Genomic DNA, 24,782 nt, shown 5'->3' on the forward strand with positions numbered 1-24,782 from the left:
TGTAATTTTGGTGACCGGGTCCTTTTTCTCGGTTATTTGCATCCAAAACTTTCTTGGGGCATTAGATAAAATATGGTGTAGCTTAACATTGAAAAAATGATACTTTGAGTCTGTAATTTTTTTCCTAAGTTCGGTACGCATTGACTGTAGCACGGAACAATCGACACAACTATTGGAGCGTGACAGGCGTTTTAAGCGGCGCTTTAGCTGCAGTATGTCACGAGTGATCCAAGGGTTATTGCGGGCCATTCTCTTGCGTTTTGTTGGAATATACCTGTGCATACATTCCTGCACTGCGTCCTTAAAATGCAACCATAAATCATTGACACTGATTACGCCTTGAATTGATTTTTGAAGAAAAGTGTCGAACTCTTGTTCTAAGTAGTTGAGTACACTTTCATCAGCCGCTCTCCCAAAATCCAAGACTTCTTTGTCTGAACAATGGATAAGTTCTTGCTGTAGATTGCTTTTAAGCAGGATCACTTCATGATCTGATATGTCTGGTAAAACTTCTACAGTAAATCCTGTTTCACTGACTGCTTCAGAGATAAGAACAAGGTCGAGGATAGTTCTTGAGCTTGAAGTAACATGTGTAGGCGTTCCTACTAGTTTTAGATTAAAAGAAAATGCCAAATCAAGCAGTACTTCAGCATGCTGACGAGAATGCCGAGCACAGAGATCATCGGTAGATCATCAGCAGTTATCATCAGCAGTTATCATCGGTAGATTAAAGTCACCGCATAAGATAATGTGAGTATAGTGTTTACTGTGGGCGTAAAGAAAATCATGCAACGATTCCAAAATTCAGATATCTGCATTCGGAGGCCTGTATATTACACCAATAAGAACCTTGCATTTGAAAGACGGCACTAGAATCTAAACCATTTCAGCAGAAGTGTTGTGTGGAATGGATGTGAATGGGATGCCCTTGTTTATTATGGTCGGGACACCACCCCCTCTCGAGCCACAATCGTGGCGAATTATGTTGTACGAGCCGGGTGTTATGTCAGAATCGGGGATAGCATCATGAAGCCATGTTTCCATTAGAAGCGTGATGTCAGGATTGTAACTAAGAAGTAGGCTTTCAAGGTCATCAGACTTGTTCACAACGCTCCGGGCGTTAACATTTAAAACAGTTAGTGGACTGAAGACATGGGGTAACTCTCACAAATAAGATTTAGTTTTACTTTTGTGCTATTTTTGACTGGAATTAGACCGGGTATGTCACTTTGCTGCTGAGGGAACTGCCCTGTCCAATGCCTCGTCCTATCTGAACGTATTGCCATTGATTCTAACCTTGTCGAAGGATAGAAATACCTTGTCGCCTCTGTCTCAGTTTTGTTTTGTCCAGGTCCAAAGCTTTTTTCTTATTGATTGGATTCTAGGAGAGAAGTCCTCTGAAATGCTTGTGAGGTCCTTAACTTGTTCGTAAGCTTCTTTGTCAGTCTCCAAGTCTCTGCCCCATATGTCAGCACCGGTAAAATGCACTGATTGTATGCCTTCCTTTTCAATGATAACGGTAAGCTTCCAGTTGGGAGCTCATGATGTCTGCCGTATGCGATCCAACCCATTTTTATTCTTCTGTTAAGTTCCTTCTTATGATCAGGCTTCCCTATGATTAATTGACCTAGGTAAATGTACTCCTTCACAGATGCTTAACGGCTGACTGGCGATCCTGAACTCTTGTTCCTTTGCTCGGTTATTCATAATTATCTTTGTCTTCTGCAGATTAATCTTCAACCCCACTCTTACACTCTCCCTGTTAAGGTCCTCAATCATTTGTTGTAACTTGTCTGCAGTGTTGCTGAATAAAACAATGTCACCGGCAAACCAAAGGTTGCTGAGGTATTCGCCGTTGATCCTTAGTCCTAAGCCTTCCCAGTTTGACAGCTTGAATACTTCTTCCAAGCACGCAGTGAATAGCATTGGAGAGATTGTGTCTCCCTGGCTGACCCCTTTTTTTATAGGTATCTTCCTGCTCTTCTTGTGTAGAATTAAGGTAGCTGTAGACCCTCTGTAGATATTTTCCAAGGTATTTATGCAAGTGTTCTGTACTCTTTGATTGCATAATGCCTCTATGACAGCTGGTATCTCTACTGAATCAAATGCCTTTTCTTAATCTATTAAAGCCATATGAGAGGCTGATTGTACTCTGCAGGTTTCTCAATTACCTGATTGATGACATGGATGTGATCCATTGTAGAGTATCCCTTCCCTTGGTTGACTAAAGTCCAGTGTTGCCCTTATTCTATTGGAGATTATTTTGGTAAATATTTTGTATAATATTGGGACTAAGCTAATGGGCCTATAATTTTTCAATTCTTTAATGTCTTCCTTCTTGTGGGTTATATAAGGTTTGCATTCTTCCAGTTTTCTGGGATCCTTGCAGTCGATAGACACTTCGTATTAAGAGCCGCCAGTTTTCCAAGCATTATGTCTCCTCCATCTTTGATTAAATTGACTGTTATTCCATCTTCTCCTGCCGCTCTTCCTCGTTTCATGTCTTGCAAGGCCCTTCTGACCTCACCCCTAGTTACAGGAGGAGTTTCTGTATCCTGTTCATTACTGTTTCCATTTGAGGTATCCCGACTCCTCTGGGTACTGTACAGGTCAGTATAGAATTCTTCCACTGCATTTACTATACCTTTGAGATTGCTGATGATATTACCCTGCTTGTCTTTCAGTTCATACATCTTGGTTTGTCCTATGCCAAGTTTCCTTATCACTGATTTCAGGCTGCGTTCATTTTTTACGGCTTCTTCAGTCTTTCTCACGTTATAATTTCAAATATCACATTTTTTCGCCTTGTTGATCAGTTTTGATAGTTCTGCGAATTCAATCTGATCTCTTGAGTTGGACACTTTTATTCTTTGTCGTTTCTTTATTAGGTCCTTTGTTACTTGGGAGAGCTTGCCTACTGATTGCCTTGGTGCCTTGCCTCCCACTTCAATTGCTGCCTCTGAAGCCAACCTCATTACTGTTTCATTCATTACCTCTATGTCATCATCATCATCATCATCTCTCTGTTCTAAGGCTGCATATTTGTTTGCAAGTAGCAGCCTGCATTGGTCTGCTTTTACCCTTACTGCTCTCTAAGTTGACCTGTTTCTTCTTGACCAATTTTACTCTTTCTCTGTTCAAATTGAGGTGGATCCTAGCCCTCACTAACCTATGATCACTGCACTTTACCCTACCTATCACTTCTACATCCTGCACCATGCTGAGATTGGCAGAAAGTATGAAATCAATTTCATTTCTTGTTTCACCATTAGGGCTTTTCCAGGTCCACTTCCTGTTGCTACGCTTCCTGGAAAAGGTGTTCATTATTCGCAGTTCATTCCTTTCTGCGAATTCTACCAGCATCTCTCTTCTAGCGTTTCTAGAATCAACGCTGTAGTTGCCGATTGCCTGTCCACCCGTCTGCTTTTTCCCCACTTTTGCATAGTTTGCACTTTTTTCATCGCTAATTCAACATCTTCATAAAACTCATCTACTTCCTCATAGTCGTGACTGGATGTTGGAGCGTAGGCTTGTACTACCTTTAATCTATACCTCTCATTAAGTTTGATTATGACTACTGCTACCCTCTCATTAATGCTGTAGAATTCATCAATGTTGCCTGCTATGTCCTTATGGATTAGGAATTCTACCCCGTATTGCTTCTTATCAGGACAGAGGACATGGCCGTTACTCAGCAATGTATCGTCATCGTCAGCCTGGCTATGCCCACTGCAGTGCAAAGGCCTCTCCCATACTTCTCCAACTACCCCGGTCAAGTGATAATTGTGGCCATGTTGTCCCTGCAAACTTCTTAATCTCATCCGCCCACTTAACTTTCTGCCGCCCCCTGCTAGCTTCCCTTCTCTTGGAATCCAGTCCGTAACCCTTGATGACCATTGGTTATCTTCCCTCCTCATTACGTGCCCTGCCCATGCCCATTTCTTTTTCTTGATTTCAACTAGGATGTCATTAACTCACGTTTGTTCCCTCACCCAATCTGCTCTCTTCTTATCCCCTTAACGTTACATCCATCATTCTTCTTTCCATAGCTCGTTGCGTCGTCCTCAATTTATATAGAACCCTTTTCATAAGCCTCCAGGTTTCTTCCCTGTAGGTGAGTACTGGTAAGACACAGCTGTTATGCACTTTTCTCTTGAAGGATAATGGCAACCGGGCAGCATATGGATAATGGCAGCAATGTATAAGCCTCACCAGTTCTTCTAACCTCACTAAGGCCGGCAATATCTAATAGTTCCTTAAAGAGCCCTGCTAAGCTAGCCTCACTCGACAGAGTTTGGCTGTTAAAGGTTTACAAGGTCAGTTTCCATTGGCAGCCAGTGACCCAGGTTGGTGTGAAATGGGTTCATTGATGAGCAGCATGTATACCCAGTGTGCCATACTGAGTGACCTAAGTTGGCATCGTAGAGGTTCATTGAAGAGCATCCATACCCAGTGGCACATACCCAGTAATCCAAGTTGGAGTGAAATATAGGTTGCTTAAGGAGCGGTGCATGCCCAATGTCACATACTCGGTGACCCAAGTTGGTTTGACAGTTGGGTTCAAACCCAACCCGGTTCCCTCAGCTCAACAGCTCGATGCTCTACCCATTAGACCACTGACTATTCAGCTACCCAAGTTGGCAGGAAAACGGTTAGAGACATAGATAGAGCTGCCATGCTGGTGATAACTGCTTTCAGATAGTCATCACAAACCACTTGGCTAATTTGTGGTGTGTTGCTTTGGTGATGGTGCAGCCCATTAGCCAAACAACACGACCATCGACATCTCCCATATTCCCAGCATTCTCGGCTTCCGTACTAAGTAGGAGACGACTATGACAGCATATCTGCTAGGACGAAATTCTTTCTGGGAATGAACTTCTAGGAATAGTTGCATTTCGTGAGCTGTCGGAAAAATATTTGCGAGTGAGATGGCATGCCACAAATCCCTTTTAGGATAGGAATAACTTTAATAAAGTGCCGGCAAACGACGGTTTAACGTGTCGTGACGCTGGCCAAGCGTTGACCTGGGGTTATGCCCTACTCTGCACTAGCCCAGTTGGGCCCGTTTGTAGTGGATCATGTGGCTTGTGCTTTTTGAGGAGCGCACCCCGGGCCTGCTGGACAGCCCATAGTTGTGAGTCTTTGTCTGCAGACTGCAGTGCACCTTGAAGTTCGGGCGGGTAAGTCCTGGAGGTAGCTGCCATTAGGAACCTGGCACAGTCCCACATGATGTGCCATTGGTCCGCCGGACCCGCTGCACAAACACTGCACAGCCCACTCGGATAGAGCTCTGGGTGAAGCACGTGCAGCATTGTGGGGGTGAGGAGTGATGCGGTCTGTATTTGCCTTAGAGTTACGGCCTCCTCCCGACTGAGTGCCGGGTGGGGAGGCGGCACTGTCCGTCGAGCTAAGCAGTAACACTTGGTTACTTCGGCATAACTGGTCAATCTGTTCTTGGTTTCGAACCACCACACGGAACGGTAACTCTCGGTGGCGCGGAAAGTAAGCGCTCGCGCCGCCGAATGGGCCGTCTCGTTGTGGTTCGGTGAGGATGCACACTCGCCGGCGTGCGCCGGGAACCACTTGATACGGACGGTGCTGCCGCGGTCTTGAAGTTGGAGCTTGCCGATGATGGCGGCCGCCGGCGCGCATATTCGCCCCTTGGCAAAGTTGCACACGGCATTCTTCGAGTCACTGAGCACGGTGCAACACTCGGCCTCGGTGATCGCCAGAGCGATGGCAACCTCCTCAACACCTGTGGCGTTCGTGCACCGCACGACCACTGCCGCAAAGCCTTCCCGCTTGTATTCCGCTGCGTCCACGTACCGGGCGTGCGGGTCTTGGGCGTGTTGTTCGGTGAGGGCCTTGGCCCGCGCCTGCCGCCGTTCTTGGTTGTACTCTGGGTGCATGTTCTTCGGGATGGGGTCCACGTAAATGTGGGCCCGCGCCTCATCTGTGATCTCGCACGGTTGCCGGCTGGGAGCTTGGGGGTTGTAACCCAGGGACGTCAGTATACTGCGGCCCGTCTTGGTGGTAGAGAGGCGCTCGAATTGCGCAGTGAGCTGCGCCTCGGCTATTTCTTCTAGGGTGTTATGGACGCCGAGCTGCAGGAGCCGAGCCGTACTCGTGGTCTCTATTAAACCCAGCACCGTCTTGTAAGCCCGTCTGATCAGCCTGTTGATCTTGGTCCTGTCAGTGACTTGCCAGTTGAGGTAGGCCGCAACGTAGGCAGTGTGACTGATCACGAACGACTGGACAAGGCGCACAAGACTGTCTTCACGCATGCCTGCCCATCGTATAGAGACTCGGTGTAGGAGCTGGATGGCGTCCATTGCCTTGGTGGTAAGCTTGTTGATGGTCTCATCGTTGCGGCCGCTCTTGTTGAACAGGAGGCCCAGGACCTTGATCTTCGGAACTTCGGGGATGCATTGCTCCGATGCAGTCACAATCTTGATGTGGTCACACTCCCAAAGGGGAGCGCGCTTCCGTCCCGGTCGAAGCGGCGTGAGGACGAACAGCTCGGATTTGGCGGGCGAGCACATTAGGCCTGTGCCGTCAAGGTGCTGCTCGATGGCAGTAACCGCCGCTTGCAGCTGTTGCTCTATGCCGGCATCGGTGCCGCCGGCCGCCCACAAGGTAATGTCGTCAGCGTAGATCGTATGCCGGACGCCGGTCCCCGCTGCTGCCCTCGCTACCCCAATCATGACGAGGTTAGAGAGCAATGGCGAGATGACCGAACCCTGTGGAGTACCCGTACTGCCGAGCTTGTGTTCGGGGAGCTTGAGGTCTCCAGCGTGCAGTTCCACCGTGCGGTTGGTCAAGAAGTCTTGAATATAATTGTAGCTCGTTACCCCCATGTTGAGTCTTGATACTTGTGCTAATATGGCTGAGTGTTTGACTTTGTCGAATGCACTTTGTAAATTGAGACCCAGAAATACTTTGCTGTCTTGTGTCTTGTTGTAGATGATTTCTTGTTTGAGTTGTAACATGGCATCTTGTGTGCTGAGTCTGCGCCGGAAGCCGATCATTGTGTCCGGATAGAGGCCTTCCTTCTCTAGGTATTCCTGCCACCGGTTGGCGACCACGTGCTCCAGCACCTCGCCCACGCAGGACGTCAGCGAGATGGGACACAGGTTGCCGATGTCCAGTGGTTTGTCCGGTTTCTGAATCAGGATCGTTCTTGCCGTTTTCCACTGTCAAGGGAGCTTACCCGAATGCCAGCATTCATTGAAGTAATGGGTTAGGGCCTCTATCGAAGCATCGCCCAGGTTGCGTAGCATCTTGTTGGTAACGAGATCGGGGCCGGCTGCTGAGCGGGTGTTGAGCTTGTGCAGCGCTACCCGTACCTCTGATATGGTAATGTCTCAGTCGAGCCACGTGTTGGGCAGCCCCCCGTACGGCGGGTGGGTTTCCGTTGGCGTGTCTGGCAGATACTTGGCTTCCAGGCTCCTGATAACAGCGTCTTTTCCTTGTTGTTGTGTGATGGTGTGCATGAGGCGGGCCAGGCGGTCACGCTGGTATGACTTAGTCTTTGTTTCATCTAGGAGGTGCCGAAATAGATTCCATGTACAACTGCGATGCAGTTCCCTGTCAGCTCGGTTGCAGATTTCGTTCCACTGTTGACGGCACAGGAGCATGCAATGGTGTTCAATGGCCATGTTTAAGTCAGCCACCTTCTTCCTCAAATTGCGATTCAACCGGTGCTGCTTCCAACGCGCCTGCATCGAATGTTTGGCCTCGATCAGATGGGCCAGGCAGCTGTCCATGATGATGACGTCCTCATCTGTTTCTATGGTCTTTGTGTTTGAGCGCACTGCATCGCGGAGCTCCGCCGTCCAGGTTTCGATCTCTCTGATCTCTTGTGCTGTGGTGAGACACCCCTTACGGAATTCGTCCCAGTCCGTCCACTTGTGTATAATGGTATTGCTCCTTAATTGGTTGGGTATCGTAATTTCGAGGATGTAGTGGTCACTGCCCAGGTCGACGCCCTTATTATGCCATGTTACTTTGCACGTGTGGTCATTTTTGATGAATGTGAGGTCTGGTGTGGTGTCTCCTGCTACGGAGTTGCCAATGCGGGTAGGGTGCGCGGGGTCCGTGATTAGGACACAGTTGTGGTCTAGGGTATCCTGTAGTAAGTCCCGTCCCTTGGCCGTGTCCTTCACGTAACCCCACGCTCGATGGGCGGCGTTGAAGTCCCCTCCGATCAGCAACGTGTTGTCTCTGGCTTGGGTGCTGACTGTGTGTAGTAGGGTCTTGAATTTCTGTGTGTGGTGCTTGGGGTTACTGTAGATGTTGGCGATGAACAGGCTGCCTTTCCCTTGTTTGCTTGGGATGATTTCAGTGAAGGCGTATTCCACCCTGCTGCGGCCGTGTTTGAGTTGGTGCTCGATGAACGTGAGCACTTTGCGGACGAACATGCAGACGCCCCTTCCCTCCGCTTAGCTAACATGAGCGCGATACCCAGGGAGGGTGGGGGTCACCGTCGCCGTTTCTTGCAGCAGCATAATGTCGGGTTTCTTGTTTACTGTGGTAATATGTTTTTGCAGCACTGCTTTCTTGTCGTAACTGTGGCAGTTCCACTGCCAGATCGTAAGGCCCGGTAGCGATCCTATTATGGATTGGGGTTGGGACATAGTTGTGGCGAGGGTGGGGCTTGCGTCTGTTGTTGGAGGTATGGGTGTTTGGCGAATTCTGCTGAAAAGATGAGGCTGCGCACTATGGGCTTGATGTTATCAAAAGGAGTGGCTTGTGATCAATTTCTATGACAAACTTTTACCCATACACAAACTGATGGAACTTCTCACATCCGGAGCAAGAAAAAATGACAGTTGATTGTATGCGCTACAGTTATATACTTGCCCATAGTGCACTGCGCATGTTCAATGGTTTGACGTAATAGTTCTGCGGAAATTCGCGTGGTGGAGAGAAGTAATTAATAAAGGGAAAATCAGACATCCACCCATTCGTAGCAATTGCTACAAAGGAAACCCATAAGGGTTCCTCGGAAGAAAATCCTCGCAGTTGAAGAAAAATTCGTCCTGATCCGGGCTGCTGTCCTGGACCAGGACGAATTTTCTTCAAATGCAAGGCTTTTCTTTCGAGGAACCCGTATGGGTTTGCTTTGTAGCAATTGCTAAGAACGGGTGGATGTCTGATTTTCCCTTTTTTAAGCATGTTCAATGCCTTAAAAATTATAGGCGATGAACTTGTGCCTGGTACAATTAAAAGGAAACAGCATAAGGTTACGAGTCTTCAGTATCTCTTAGCCCAGGCTTACTTGCTTTCTCATCTCTGCACCTCACTTTACTTTGATCCAAAAGTCATTTTAGTTCTCTCTTGCATTTTATGCCTCACTGTGGACAAAATATTGCATTACTTTTCACAGGGCTGGAGCTTCAGTTCATAGGCATGGCAGCCTCATTCCATTAGAGGCTAAGTTCAAAAACTCCTCTGCATCAAATAAAGTGCACATAAGAAACCACCAGTGGTACTGATTAAAGTATAAACCCCATGCAAGCGATCTTGTGTGCAATGACAACAAGTGACACAACGGAGATGGCCGTCGCCTCCACTCATTGCCTACAAATCTAAACCCACGCGAGCAATGACTTTGAGCGACATCTCCCTGGTGTTGCCGGTATGAAGGCAGCAAGTACATGCTGAAACTGGCGTGATGCATGCTCTAATAATTTAAGTTGATTTGTTTTGCTGTACAGAGCAGCATAAAGTATTTCTGAAGGAAAGGACTCGCAGTAGGCTTTTTTATCCTTGCGCCTGTAAAAATTCAATTTGCTCATTTCGTGTGACAACTGGTAGTATCCCTGTTGTACATCCTGTTACAGCTTTATCCTATTGGCTACTATGACTAGTCACTCAAAGCACTTCCAGGCGACAAGCGATGAATTCTAGGTTTTCAAAACCGAGCAATCGAGTGACGAGAACGAGCGATCTGTTCACGCAGTTGCCCATGTCACCACTCGAAGCAGCCTACGCAAAATCACTCTCGTGGGGTTTGGGCTTAATCATGGGCTGTAAACTGTGACACATGTCCATTAATCTGCACATATCAATGAACAAGCAATATGGGAGAACAGGGGAAGGGGATGCCTCTGTCTGGTGCCAATATTTTAAGAAGAGAACTCGCCTTTCTCAAAAGCTATACCTTGTGGAAACTGCTGCCCTGATTCATGCTAGAGGACAGACACAGTGACATTGCAGCTAACGGGAGCAGCAGAGGAAGACAAGGCATGCTCTAGCCATGGCTAAGTATCTGCTGGTCAGGACTTCAGGGCCGCACCTTCTCCAGATTGGTGCCTAATGTAGGGCCCCAGCTTTGTTCATGGATGGACTTGGGGAGGCCATGGCGTCTGTTCCACAGCAGGTAGCGTCGGTGAGCAGTGTTCCTGCTAGACCTGGGACATCAAGTTCCACGATCTCAAGAGCTAGTTGTCAAGGTGTCACTGCCATCATAGACACGTGCTAATGGCATAGCCAATGGCATAGCCATGCCTCATAACTCTGAGGAGCCTCTGCTCTTGAAATAAAATGCATGCCGGGAGAAGCTTCATCTTAATTCTGGCTTGGCAACGGCTTGGTGATAGCTTGTATACGGAACTTCTGCCCCAAGGCGGCTGGCTAGTCTCCTTGTGGTGATAGGGATGTAAGTAAGCAGCTGCATGTACCAGCTAACTGCTGTGGGCACTTTTCAGTACAAGGTCTGGGAAGGAACCTAGCTGTATGTCTAAGAAGCCAACAGAGTTTGGGCCCTAAGGCTCTTGGATGACCTTGGTGGCTCGGACTCTCTATTGCTTGGTCTGCCACATTTACATTCGAGGTTCCAGAAGCCCACTTTTTTTTTTTTTTTTTTCACTGGTGGGGTACCGTGCCATTGCTCCAGGTCATCACAAGCCAGTAATACCGCCTCCACTGAGGGAGGGGCAGTGTGGGAACTGCTACTGTGATCTGCGCTAGAGGACATATGAGATCGTGGCTAGTGGAAGTAGTAGAGGAAGATAAGTAATGCTCCCGCCATGGCTGGGGAATGATGCCAGGACTTCGGGGCTGCGCTTTCTCTACAACCTTGATAGAAGGGCAGGCTTGGAGAGTGCAGATGGTACCGGTAAAAGGGACAAGTAGGAATGTTTGCTGTAGAGACAATTATTGTATCTTTATGAAGAGACGATTAATATAAAATGTAGCTCTGCAAGCAAGGGTCCTTGCCCATTTGGCTTCTTTGAAACGGGAGAGAGAACTGTGGCAGGAAGAAAATGCACATGTAGTGGAGGCCAATTATTATTTTAAGTTAGGTTGTTGAAGCAAGAAGCAAACAAATATGCAGACAGATCTGGTGGAATGAAAAGGAAGGTCAGACTCAAGAAAAGGTGGCAGAGGGAGAAAAAAATTATATGGTTTTACATGCCAAAGCCATGGTCTTACTATAAGGCACACCGTAGCGGAGGACTCCAAAAAATTTCGACCACCTGGGGTTCTTTAACATGCAGGCAGAGGGAGAGTGTAATGCAGTAAACATGTTACAATCGTAAGAACATAGTATCTCACACACAATACATTATAGTCAGTGGGCACGAAGTAGAGGCCTGGAGTCCTTGCAATATGCTAGTAACAAGAATACATAAGGTAATCATTGAAGTTCGAAGGCTTTCATCTGGCCGAAACAATGTTACCCAGATTTCCGACTTCTACGGCATCTCAGTCTCAATTTTATATATATATTACATATATTACATACATACATACATACATACATACATACATACATACATACATACATACATACATACATACATATATACATACATACATATTTTGCCATTTTAGGCCTCATTCTTTCCCTAGTGCTCAAGTCTTCTGTGAATTATGTTCTTTTATATTTTTTCTTTATCCATCACCAAGTTTTTTTTTATACAATATTTGATGCTTTCCCTCTCTCTTTATTTCATCCATCTTCTTTGTCCTCTCATCAACGTTGCCTCCTTTTCTTAATGCAAGGCTTTTCTTTCCCTTCCTGCAGTTTGTTGGAACAATTTCTGTCCTCCTGCATAAAAACATTATGGGGTTTTTGCTTGCCAAAACCATGATCTGATTATAAAGTACACTGTAGTAGGACTCTCTGGTTAACTTTATTACCTGGGGTTCTTTAACATGCACATAAGTCTAAGCACACAAGCATTTTTGCATTCCACCACCATCATAATGCTGCCACCACAGCATGAATTGAACCCGTGACGTCAAGCTAAGCAGCACAACTCCCTAGCCACTTAGCTACTGGAGCAGGGTCCCTCTTGCTTCCATAGCTTAACTTTTCAAAATAGTAAACTGCCTGTGAATTTTTGTAACTGTACAAATAGATTGTGTTTAAAATACTCAAGTATGTCAAACAACAGAAAATAATTGTATGCTTTCTTGCATCACTCCAAAAAGAAAATTCAGGGATGGCCTCCGATGCTTACTTGTGCTACACACATAGCATGAATAAGTGAATTCCTCACACCTTATATATCATACTTTATGTGGTGGTCATGGTACATGGGCAAGCAGGTGGTGATTTGTTGTTGCTGTTGTTTGTGTTTTCGTTTTTATACCAGTGCTTTTGGTGGCGTTATCAGATTGTAAGTCCTGTTTTTGTAAGAGGGCTTTTGCATCTCATGACTTGCATATCCTAATAAAACTAAACAAGCAGAAAAAAAAATCCATACAAGATAGGTAGTAGTGTTAATTTGTCCATGTGTGTGTCTTTGCTCATGTTTCTTTTGTGCAATTTTAATTTCTCTATGATAAAGAACCAACTCACCCAACAAACATGTCAGGCTTGCGTACACTTTTGGAGCAGTAAAACATCAATTGAAGTCTGGCTTTAAGTCTTTTGTGTTTGAGAATTCATTGACTGATTCAGCCCTCCTCATTGGCTTCTTTCTTCCACATAATTATGTGATGGCCAAAAATATGTTGTGCCGCTTGGATATTTGGGATAAAGTGAGAAATTTCATGTTTAGTTTACTTGTTTAAGAGCTCTTTACAGGACACAAGTTGGGTGTTAATTAAAAAGGACGTAATACATACGCACATAAATTTAGGAATTATATAACAAGTGTTTATGTGTTGTTTGTGAGAAATGATGTGACTGCTGTCTCTTTAAATTAATTGTGTTCCTTAACTTATGCAGTGAGGTAGGTTGTACAGTTACCTCCACAGCGTTTGCTACATCCAACTGGAAAAAAAAAAAGAAAGCTTGTTCTCTGGTGATCTAAACTTAACTGATCATGTCCTTGTGAGCGAGCAAGACTGCAGTAAGGTGGTATATTGTGGCTGCATATTCTACTACTTGCATCGATTAGCACAGGACACAATCACCTGTAAAGGTAACAAATGCATGCTCATTCAAATTTCAACTTTCTCATGTGTGTGCTATTATGCAGTTTGTAAGAATGACACATATTTATCTCTCTTACTTTTTGGTTGGTTTTTATAGTATTTACATGTACTTATATGCAGATTGGAACTAGATAAACTAAAGGATGCATGCAGAATTATGTGAGAGGATTTAAATTATTACAAATGTCTTCTTTCAGGGGGAAGAAAAGATAAGTCGTGGAAAACGGCTTCCCACACCAACAGAGGAATCTATTTTTGAACACCTTGGGCTTGAATACCGACCTCCTGAAGAGCGAGACCACTAGCTACATAGATTTTATAGAGTCTATGTCTTTAAAATTTATAATGTATTCACTTGTAAATTTATATTCTTAGAAGTGGATTTCTGAAAGAATGTGTGATTTGTTTATCAATGAGCCTTTATAAAATACAGAAGATTTATATATTATGTTTTGAGAGAGCACGCAAGTATATGTGTCTGTCAGTAGATGTTAAAGTTCAGTTGGAGAGCTATTATTTGGAAGAAACACTTGAATGAACACATTTGTGCTATTGCATCACAATTAATGCCGTGATAGCATGTAAAAAGCCAAATGAATGTGAAAAGATGCATGATCTCAGCATGGTGAGAAGAGATTTACTGGGTGTTGTAGTAATTCCTATTCACTTGTATTGAATGGTTCTTGTGCGTGTGTATGCATGCATGTGAGGGAGTTAGCAAATGAGTGTGTGCGTGCTTGAATGCATGGCAGCATGGTACACATTCATGTGCACCAGACTGCTCCACATGAGTGGGTATTCTGTAGGTCGACATGTCAATTTTGTCTGCAGCAGAAGTTCGGATTGGCGGGGCCGATCGGCTGGGCATGCGAAGGAGACAGGCGCCCCCACCCAATCAGCACATCAGAAGCCGACAAAATGGACTTTTCCACTAGGTAAAAACTTACAGAATACACCCCCAGAAGTGTGAACAGTTATTTTTATCCTCTCTTAATTAGAAATGTTTCTCCTTTGTTCACTGCTGTACATCAAGGATGTACAGCAGTGAACAAAGGAGAAACATCAAGAAGTCATCAAGGAACACAGAATTTCATTCCAAATTTCAGAAGTTGACCTAATAACATGAATTAGGCTTGTTGTATGCAAGTTGATTGTTGTGTGCATCTTGTTGTCGGTCTCATTAAATCATGATGGGCTTGCACTGGCTCTTTGATGTCCATGCTGCTGCTGCAGAGGTTGTTTCAACTATCAAGTGGAAGCACATATGTGGTCACTGACTAGTCACTGGAGTATGGTGGAGGCACATATGGTGGTGAGGCAGGTTCCAGCAGTAGGCAAGGCAAGATCTGCGTGCAGCAACCTAACACACTCACACACGCGCCATATGTTAGACACAACAGCAGTATATTAACTGCTTGGCTGCTACCACCATCTCTGAGGCATCTGCCAAAACAAAAGTTGGTATCACTAAAATTTGCCAGGCTAGACAATGCCAATTGTGGGAATCCTGCAACTGAAGAATGGTGATTCAGTACATGTGCATTGAATGCAATACACCAAAACACTAAATTTATGCCTTCTGCAAAAGTCCTGCAGTGGAAGGTTGGCTGTTCATATATGTCTTGCATAATTTTTTAGATGAACTAGCACTAACAAAACACACATATATGTCAGACATGGACACAAGCACTACTATTGACTGTTTATTAGCGACTAGGCTAGGTGTTTAATGCCCAAACACAGTTACACATCAAAGAAAATTCCAACAGATTGCTGACGTTTATTTCTGGCATGTAGAGAAAAACTATAAAGTTTTTTTTTAGACAAGTATTATGCTAATTAATTCGTAATTGGTTTCTTAAACTATCTGCAAACTATAGTATATGCATGAGCTTGATATGTTATAGCTTAATTTGAACGTATCAGAAAACGTAAGTTTTTCTTTCTTGGAGACTGTTCGAAAGACCGAACCTCTAGATTCAAAGGTCGACTATTATTGCGAGGGCCGAAAAAAGGCCAGGGTGTGATGTCCTCGGGATGTCTCTGGTAGGATAACCTAAAATATATGTATAAACTTATAAAGAGCGTCCATCAGGAAAGGAGAGACACAGCCATCTGGCATGCCATCTACTGATGCGCGCTCGTCGAATATATATTTCGCATGCTCATTTCACATTCTAATTGTATCCGTGATGGCGCGTTTTGTGGACCTTGCCGATCGGGAAGCTTGGATGACCACTAGACATCTCCATTGGGATGTGGATCTTTTTAGGGACGTCCATTGGACTTTTTTTCTTGTGGGATGGCCCGCCGTGTAAAGTCCAAGTGCGATGAAGATTCTATCGCGTCCTGCGGCACCGTATGCTGTAAGTGCGCAAAGTGAGGGAAAGGGTGAAAGAGCGCGTGTGTCTACCTCGGCCGCGCATGGCGCGCTTGAGCGCGGGACCGCGCGCGCCCAGGCACACCGAAGGCGGAGTGTACAAGCGGATCCGGCCAAGCGGCGGCGGATTTTCCGCTTTGCGGAAAATACGCGGCCGCTGGGCCGTATCGCGCCCGGACCGATTTTTTCCGCGCGGATAAGTTGGCCGCTTTGGCCGCAGCCAATCAGAATCCGACACTGCGGAAGCGCTGGTGAAGGAATAAAACGAATGTCTTTCTCTGGGCTTTTCGCTTCTGTTATATAAAAGCGTCAAAACGGCAAGTTGGGCCAGTTGGTTGGGATTCATAGTAAGGTTTGTTACAGCGCAACACAAGACAAGGACAAAAGAAGGTTATACCTTCTTTTGTCCTTGTCTTGTGTTGCGCTGTAATAAATCTTGAAAATTGACTAGACAGGTGGCGAGTAAAATGCCAACGATCTCGTCTTCTTCGTCTGAGCTCATCATTTTGCAGAAGTAGATAGCGGACGGGATCGCGCCGACCCACGAAAAAAAAATATCGAAAGTGCGCGCACAAACCCAAAGTGCCGCGAGATGGCGGCACGTCCCTGAAATTGCTAAAGTCCCTTGATAATTTGAAAGTACCGCCACTCTTTGAACTCTGCCGCCGCCGCGCGACCTCCTCGCCTCCTCCTCGCCCCTTGCGTGTCCCCCCCGCGGCAACCAGTTTTGCCCCCGTTTTTCTGCACGACGATTGGTCTCCCTGCCGTTGCCCTTGGAAACGCGCGGATCTTGAGTTTTGCTTGTGTTTTTCTTTTTCGTTCGCGCCATTTTTCTCCTGAGCACGGCTGGCTCGGTGCTTTAGCTCGGCGTAGCGAACGTTGTGCGCAGTGTTTCTGGTCTATGTGCTAGCGCTATGCGGGGCTGTTGCGCATATAACTGCAGCAAGAAGCCTGAAGATGGTTATGCCGTTTTTATGATACCACAACAAAAGCGTAACGGCTTGCGTAGGAAGCAGTGGCTGCATGACATTGGCCGAAGCAACTTTGTTCTGACAAAGAACAGCGTTGTTTGCGAGCTGAGGAGTCTTTCTTATAGCTCGTAGCAAAGCATCCCGTAATGCTGCATTTTTTTTATCATTCTTCCGGCCTGCTCACCAGCGTTTTTGTTGCGGTTGTCCTCAGTGTGCTTAATATTCTGAGGTGGCTCCATCACTTCGCACGTCGCTAACTGTTGTTATTCAGTCGGAAGCGCATTATTATTGATTCTGCTTTGCGCCCTGAAAAAATTAGTGGCAAGTATCCCCGTAGTATTGTAGGTGATGAGCGTTCACTAGTCAAAATTGAGCTTTTTTTTTAAGTTTTAAGGCGAAATCCTTTAGATCTTTATGTTTCAAGGTCGCGTTCTAAACTGGAAGTATCACGTGACCCAAGGAAGGCCAGAGGGGACCCAAAGCATGTCCACCCCTGTATGAAAGAATGATTACCCAAGTTAATTAATGAATCATTAGTGGTTGACATAAGGTGGATTAGGGAGGATTAAGGTTGATTAGAGTGTATTAAAGAAGATTAAGGTGGATTAGAGTGCATTACGAAGGATTAAGATGCATGAATAAAGATTTAGGTGCGTGGAGGAGAATTAAGGTGGATTATGGTGGATTAAGGTGAAGTGTTGATGAAAGGGTATTAAGACCGATTGGCGTGGATTAGGGTGCATGAACAACAATCCAATCACTAATCAATCATTACTTTGGTAATCATTAATCATCTCTTATACGCGACTGCACATGCTTTGGTTCGCTTCCCGCCTTCCTTCGGTCACGTGATATATTCTGTAGCTCACAACGGGACCTTGAAACAGAGGTCTAAGGCTTTCGCTTAATAAGCCACAGAGAAAGGGATGTGTCACAAGCAATACTAGACCAGACGCACGAAGTAAAGCATCTGATCATGTGGCAGAAAAATTGTCTGGAGTATAGAACTCGCCTCAAAGCTCCCTTTAAATCAGTATACCCCGTTCATACGGCTTTAAGAAAAACCAACCTCCTCATAAACGTTGCCTCCAGCATTATCGATGCTGCTATTAGCATTTCTCAAAATTTTCAACCCCACTGGGGCGCGCAACTGGCCCAATATAACACGGCTCCATAGAATCCTGCGGCCCGTCCACGGGAGCCCAGGAGGAATAGCGTGCCGTGCGCAGCCGGCGGGCGAGGAGAATTGAGGAGGAAAGCGCCGTGAGGAGGAGAGTGTCGCTACTTTCAAATTATCAAGGGGCTTTAGAAATTGCTAAAGAAATTGCGTAATGCCCCGCCTTCCCGGCGGCGCGGATAGCCCGACAACGCGGCCGGTCTGAACAGGCGCGGGCGCTCGCCGCCTCGCCGCTTTGAAAATCCGCTTGTCCGCTTTTGCTCCGCTTTCAGTCATGCGCAGTACCGTCGCCCCTAGTTCTTGCGTACGCAAGCCGCTTGCGTCCCCTAAACTAAACCACCGTAATCTGCGGCGGACACCAAAGCTTAGCGAGCGGAAGTGGCTGGTGGCTTCGTGCACGCTGTGCTCTCGCGCGCCTATAGTTTTGGAGGTCGCGTTGAAGCTAGAGGCAGCACGAAGCGTTCGGTCGCCGCTGCTGCCGCTTTTCATCTCGCCAGCGTTGTGACGGCGAGTGTCCGCGGTCCTTCATGTTTCCCTGTGCGCGCTAAGTGAATGTTTACTGCATATTATGCAGCCACTAAATTGCAGCTACTACTCCTACTTGGCATAGTTTAATAATTTGCTATCACATTGCTTTGCCCTTCGGGCAAAACTGCAACTTTTTTTTACCGTTTTATTCTGCTTCTTTTTCTTTCTTTTTTTTTTCCTTCATGCGCGGTTGCGTCGAAACCGAAACCATTTGTTCTGAAGGCCAAACCACAGACATGGGCCACAGACATGCCATAGAGAAAGCCAAACTGTGGCTGCTTCGGCTAGCCTGTAGACTGTATCCTGTGCCTGAACTACCTGTGCGAAAGTGTTACGATTTGTTTGAACCTTAACAGCTTGAACCTCTTGAACGTTTTTTTGCTACGCCTCGTCATGAAAGTTGAATCACGTTAAGTCGTGGCATATTATCATGGCAATATGTCGTCTTCGTTATGGGCATTACATTATGCCTTAAATGTACCACGTTTCTGCGACAGTGGTCTGAGGTGAGCGGTGCAAGACAGACTGAAGCAAGAATGAGTGGGATTTTAACAGATGCGCAGAAAAAGTTGATCGAAGAAAACCGACAGAGAGCACTTGCCCGCCGAGCAGAGAGACAGAAAGCTGCGTCAGCGTGTGTCACACCAAATCATACCTCGCCGTGTCCTCCAAAATGTTCCGCACTACTGGAAGTAAAGAAATGCGTTCAGAATGCGCCGCTCTCTTTCTACGGACCAACCAGCTCTAATGCGGCAGGCTTACTCGAAAAAAGCATTCCGTTGCAACGGAGCCAGAATGCGAGACCTGGTCAAGACGTGTCGCGTAGTGCAGTTCAAGCAGCGTTCGGCGCACCATCGACAAAGCCGGTGACGGGTGCGTGTGTCATGATGTCAGGCGATCGGTTTCGAGTGGAAGCGCCGTACCACCAACAAATGATTGAAATATTTCGCACCATGCCTTCGAGAATGTACGATGCCGAGAAGAAACGTTGGAGCTTTCATCTCACTTGCCACAATGCTTTAATGGAGAAACTTAAGTGCTTGAGGCCCGCTGTTCTGGTTGCCGAGATTCCTAGACACATCATAAGGGCATTCTCAGGAACTCCTGAGAATTATGAGGTCAGTCTGACCGGCCTTGACTGCAAGCTCGAACAAGCGCTTCTACCGTTTCAGAAAGAAGGTGTCTGCACCGCTGTGCGTCGCAAAGGCCGCATCTTGATCGCCGACGACATGGGGCTTGGCAAAACTATCCAGGGCATTGCGATAGCTGCCTACTACAGAGAGGAATGGCCGGTGCTTGTGGTTACGCCATCCTCTGTGCGGTTTACTTGGAAGGAGGCTTTTCTACGTTGGATGCCATCGCTGAGCCAAGATCAAGTAACAGTGTTGGTAACTGGTAGTGATGATGTTTCACCGCTTCACCAAGTAATCATCACCAGCTATGACCTCCTGACGAAGAAGACTGAAGACCTCTGTGACAAGTTTAAGGTTGTCATTCTGGATGAGAGCCACTTCATCAAGAATTCAAAGACTGCACGGACAAAAGCCTGCCAGAAGGCCATTTCCAAAGCCACCAGAGTAGTTCTTCTCACAGGCACACCAGCGCTGTCAAGGCCAATCGAACTGTACACACAGATATGTGCTGTGCAGCCAAAAAGTTTGCCTGGCATGCAGGAATTTGGCATCCGATATTGTAATGGCCAGAAAAACCAGTGGGGCTGGGACTTCTCTGGCTCATCCAACATGCATGAGCTGCAGCTCTTCCTTGAAAAAACAGTGATGATACGTAGGCTTAAGGCTGATGTTCTGTCACAGTTGCCAGCCAAGCAAAGGCAAGTTGTGTTGCTTGACCCCTCGCATGTGAAGACAACAGATAAAGTGTTGCAGCACATGGCTCGTGAAATGCACAACACTAAACTCAAGGTCATGGAAAAAAGAGGCGTTCTGCTGACCTATTTTCGCGAAACTGGCATTCATAAGATCAAGGCAGTATGCAAGTACATTGAGGATTTGGTGGAAGGTGATCAGAAGTTCCTCTGTTTTGCACACCACCAGGTAGTCTTAGACAGCATCTGTGACCTGCTAACCAAGAAGAACTGCAGTCATATACGCATTGATGGCAAGACATCATCTGAGTTGCGCAAGCAACTATGTGACAAGTTCCAGTACAACGACATGTGCAAAGTTGCTGTGTTGAGCATCACTGCTGCAAATGCTGGCATAACACTGAGCTCTGCAAGCTTGGTCATCTTTGCAGAACTGTTTTGGAATCCAGGCATACTCACTCAGGCAGAGGACAGGGTGCATCGAATAGGACAGCAGAACTGTGTTGTTATTCAGTACCTTGTGGCAAAGGGAACTGCTGATGACTATATCTGGCCACTTGTGTGCAACAAGCTAGACACTCTGGGAAAAGCAGGACTGAGCAAGGACAGCTTTTATGATGTAGATTTAAAGATATCTGCTGATCAAAAGCAACCAACCTTGGAAGATTTTTTTAGTGAGGACGAGTTGTGGACTGATATTATTGATGAAGACGGTAGTGGTGATTGCACGCATGCAAAAAGAACAAAGCTTCAGTAGTATACCAATTGTTTTATATGTACTTTTTCTTGCGCCTTAATAAATGAACAATCATGTTGTCTAATATCATATATTGTGGATCTCGCAGTGGGACTAGTGTGCTACACAAAAATAAGAGTGACAGATGTGGCCGTCCAGTATGTGAAAAAAAAAAAGAATACACCCCAATAACTTTATCGTGTGACCAGCTTTGCATCACTGTTACGTATAATTGAGCAGAAGAGATTCTTTATTGCTGCGCCACTACTGATTCTTTAATTCTTGATGTGATTTCAAGTTTGCCTAGAACGTATAAACTTGTGCACACAACATAAATACTAGGAATATAAGTGGGCACAGATATGTTTAGATTTTCAGTTATACCATGTTAAGTGCTAATTTCATGTAATTTTTAGAAGGGATGCTATCTTGTAAAGTTCATTGGCCAAGTTTTGTCACACTGGCATAATTCTTTGTCACTTTTCTCAGTATTGAAGTCAAGTTAACACTACTATGCAGCCTTTCAGGCAAGCTGCATGTTTGCAGGCAAATGAGCATAATATAAGTAAAAACAGCAAATGAATATGTTGACGCTTCACCATTTGCCACTTCAAACAACAAGCATTGCACAGTAACTTTTCTAAACTTGGCCACGTCTATTAATCTTGCCTGCCAGTGAAGTTTGTCAAAGTATTTTTTACCTGTACCGGGGAGTGTGATTGCACCACCGCTGGCATCAATCTCTGTGCCTAGTCTGCGCAGAAAGAGATCTCTGTAGAATTATTGGTAGATATTTTAACATGAAAAAAAAAATCGAGGTAGCTTGTATCTAAAATAACCATTAAAACTAGAATAGGTGCCATCACTCACATGGAGAAAAAAAAAATTCTTAATAGAAAAAATAATTGTGAATTTTGTGTATCTGCTCACAAATGCACATTTTTGTTACTTGTTTGAGATGCTCAACTGCGCTGAGGCTGTCAGTATAGATGTGGGCTTCATTACTGTCAACTGGGTGCCGGCACGTGGTAATGACTACGACAACATTGTGGACCGCATTGCTCACTCATTCTCAACGCCCATCGCTCTCCTTTGCCTTCCCTGTTTTTATTGCCGGAAAATCCATCCTCTGGCGTGACACACGTGCCCTTATCCCACCACATGTCTGCTCCCTTCCCCACAATCTTTCTCGGGTGGAGAAAGTCCCTCTCCGGGAACTTTGGGCCGGGTTGGCCCTTACACCAGCCATCACTTGTGCTTGGGGTCAACAGTACGAAGACATTGTCCAGTGTCCGAAATGCTCCACTCCTGCATCTGCAGCAGATGCTCGCCATCTATTTTGGATATGCCCTGGGACAAAGACAATTTGCAAAATGATACTTAAAGGTGTGAAATTGAACAGTGATCAAGCTGAAGACTAAGGGATGGATTATGGACAACACATATTATAAGTCACTATTGCAGCATCTCTATGAAATGGGCCTGCATGCTTCGTTCTATACTGACTTAATGCCGCATGGCAAACCAAGCAAGGGGGAAAAAAAGGGGGAACATAGCGAAGAGCAAACAAAACAAACGGTGATAGTGATTGGCAAAAATACAAAGGTGCCATATTGCTTAGCATTTAAAGAGGGCGAAGACCATTTCTCTGAATATATGTGGCCTAGCTTATTAAAAATTAACCCTACAAAACTTAGGTAGGCAAGTGATCATTCCTAAGAACAAACAGTTCCAAAAGGCATGGTTGATCTCTTTAATAAGTGGTTTTCTGAAAACTTTGCTAATTTATCACCTCTTCAGGTTGTTCCTGAGGGAACTAATTAAGCTATTCGCCACCCAAGTGTACCGGCTGATAACTGTAAGCGTACAAGGCATAGCTCACGCTATTGAGTGGCTGCCACTTTAATCAAGCCCCACACCCAACAGCGTTCACACTAAACTTCTGAAAAGGACAGTGCATGTTTCAGCCATTTTACTGTCACTCATCTTTCAGCAGTCCTTGGACAGTGGGTGCATCCCTGATTATAGGAACTTTATGAATGTCATTCCCACATTTTAATCCAGCAGTAGCACAAGCCCTAACAATTACCGTGCAATATCGCTGACCTCTATTTGCAGCAAACTGTGTGAACACATCCTTTTTTCACAAAGTATGGCTCATTTAAATACAAATTTACTTTAGTACAGTCAGCGTCACTTAAGGAACAAAAGTCTGTCAAATAATTTAAATGTTTACTAACCTTCATGACTGGTCAGTTGAGCTAAATACATGAGCTAAAATACAGACACAATATTCATTAATCTTAAAAAAGCTTTTGATCATGTTGCACATAACCTACTAAGAAATTCGATAACGTAGGAACTAACAGAAGCTATTAAATTGCATAATTCCTGACTAATTACTGCCAACAAGTAGTCATCAAAGAACACACATCTGGAAACATGCATGTAATCTTGGGAGGTCGCCAGTTCTGGTTCTAATTTATATTAATAGTATAATGAATAACATATTAAGTTCTAAAATGATACTTTTTTCTGATGACTGCGTCATTTACAGGCAAATACTCCTGAGGACGTAGCTCGCTAACTAGCAGACTTAATGCAAATAAATAAGTGGTGTCAGGTTTGGAACTTCAAGATTAACGTAGAAAATACATAGGGTACGAGTTATGACATTTTCTACACTGACTGATACTTCTTTAAACGTTTACACAATTAACAATACAGTTGTGTAGCGAATGCAATGTTCCAATTACCTAGGCATTTAACTACAGACCAACTTGGCATACACAGCCATGCATGCAGAAGCGACTGCCGTCATCAGCAAGCAGGCTATTGGTAATTTCGTCCGCAGTAGAATTTCTGAACAGGCGTATTGTGTCCTCACATGGCACCCCCTAAGCAGCTGAAAAACCCTCGTGTGGACCCCCGCTCACGTGGCTATGCTCGGCGATGCGACGGCTCACAGTTTGGCTCGAGATCTCACGTGCCGAGCCTCATCTGCAGATGCTGATGGCATGAACGAGGAGGAAAGACACGAGGAACCCTGTGGGACTTATCACAAAATAGCTCATAGGCATCGCTTAAGGCATCCCACGCCCCCACCACCGGCCAAGCAACTCAATGAAACGCAAGCAGTCACGTTTAGGTGACTCCAGACAAACACATACCCACACCTAAAGTACATTAACAAAACCACAGGGGGCCAGGATAGCAACCTCTGTAGGCTCGGTTCACAAACAGGGACACTCATACACATAATGTGGGAATGCACCTCGCTCCCGTTTTCTCATCCCCCGGTCAGCAGCGAGTCTGACTGGACTGCCTGGCTTAGGTCTGGGGACGTTGACCGACAGCTTGAACTGGTGGACTGGGCGGAGAAGGCCAAGCAGGTCCAGGGCCTTACTTGAGCCCGATGCCTCAGCCACCTCCCCCTTCCCCCTTTCAATAAAGTTTACCACCACCAGATAGAATACATAACAAACAGGTGAAACTAGGTCTAATCAAGTGCCGTTTGTATCCTGCCAACCCAGAAGTGAAGCTTTACACTTACACATTTCTCATCAGGTCTCCATTTGAAAAAATTCGGTGCCCTTCAACTCTGTGAAGTAGGATGACCAGCGAAGCTGTGAATGTGGGCCCCTTAATGTGGAACTGCACCTCCGCCACGGGTCATCCAGGTATTACACCAGCTTCGGGAGCGGCCCACGTATGGGCAGTGCTTAACGCAAGCTCCACCTCTGCCGCGGGTCGGCCCGGCATTGCAC

At 45.7% G+C, this 24,782-nt stretch overlaps 2 protein-coding genes across 5 annotated transcripts in view; both read left to right on the top strand.

The window, feature by feature from the left end:
- LOC135902897 (DNA polymerase lambda-like) overlaps positions 1 to 14,599 on the top strand; it is a 54,737-nt gene extending 40,138 nt beyond the window's left edge. For all 4 annotated transcript variants that reach the window (XR_010564640.2, XM_065433206.2, XM_065433207.2 and 1 more), the window contains one exon: positions 13,596 to 14,599. Coding sequence is in view for 3 of the 4 variants with exons in the window: in XM_065433206.2 (XP_065289278.1) it covers positions 13,596 to 13,703 (108 nt within the window). In the remaining variant the exon portion in view is untranslated. The remainder of the gene's footprint in view (positions 1 to 13,595) is intronic.
- Positions 14,600 to 18,669: 4,070 nt separating this feature from the next.
- Positions 18,670 to 21,105, top strand: Marcal1 (SWI/SNF-related matrix-associated actin-dependent regulator of chromatin subfamily A-like protein 1). Its single transcript, XM_065433205.2, has one exon. The coding sequence runs from the start codon at positions 18,907 to 18,909 to the stop codon at positions 21,034 to 21,036; it is 2,130 nt and encodes a 709-aa protein (XP_065289277.1). The 5' UTR covers positions 18,670 to 18,906; the 3' UTR covers positions 21,037 to 21,105.
- Positions 21,106 to 24,782: the final 3,677 nt, after the last annotated feature.

Source organism: Dermacentor albipictus, chromosome 1 (assembly GCF_038994185.2).
Source record: "Dermacentor albipictus isolate Rhodes 1998 colony chromosome 1, USDA_Dalb.pri_finalv2, whole genome shotgun sequence".
Lineage (NCBI taxonomy): Eukaryota > Metazoa > Arthropoda > Arachnida > Ixodida > Ixodidae > Dermacentor > Dermacentor albipictus.

Coding starts and splice junctions, on each gene's coding strand:
- Marcal1 (XM_065433205.2), top strand. CDS start 18,907: ATGGGCATTACATTATGCCTTAAATGTACCACGTTTCTGCGACAGTGG.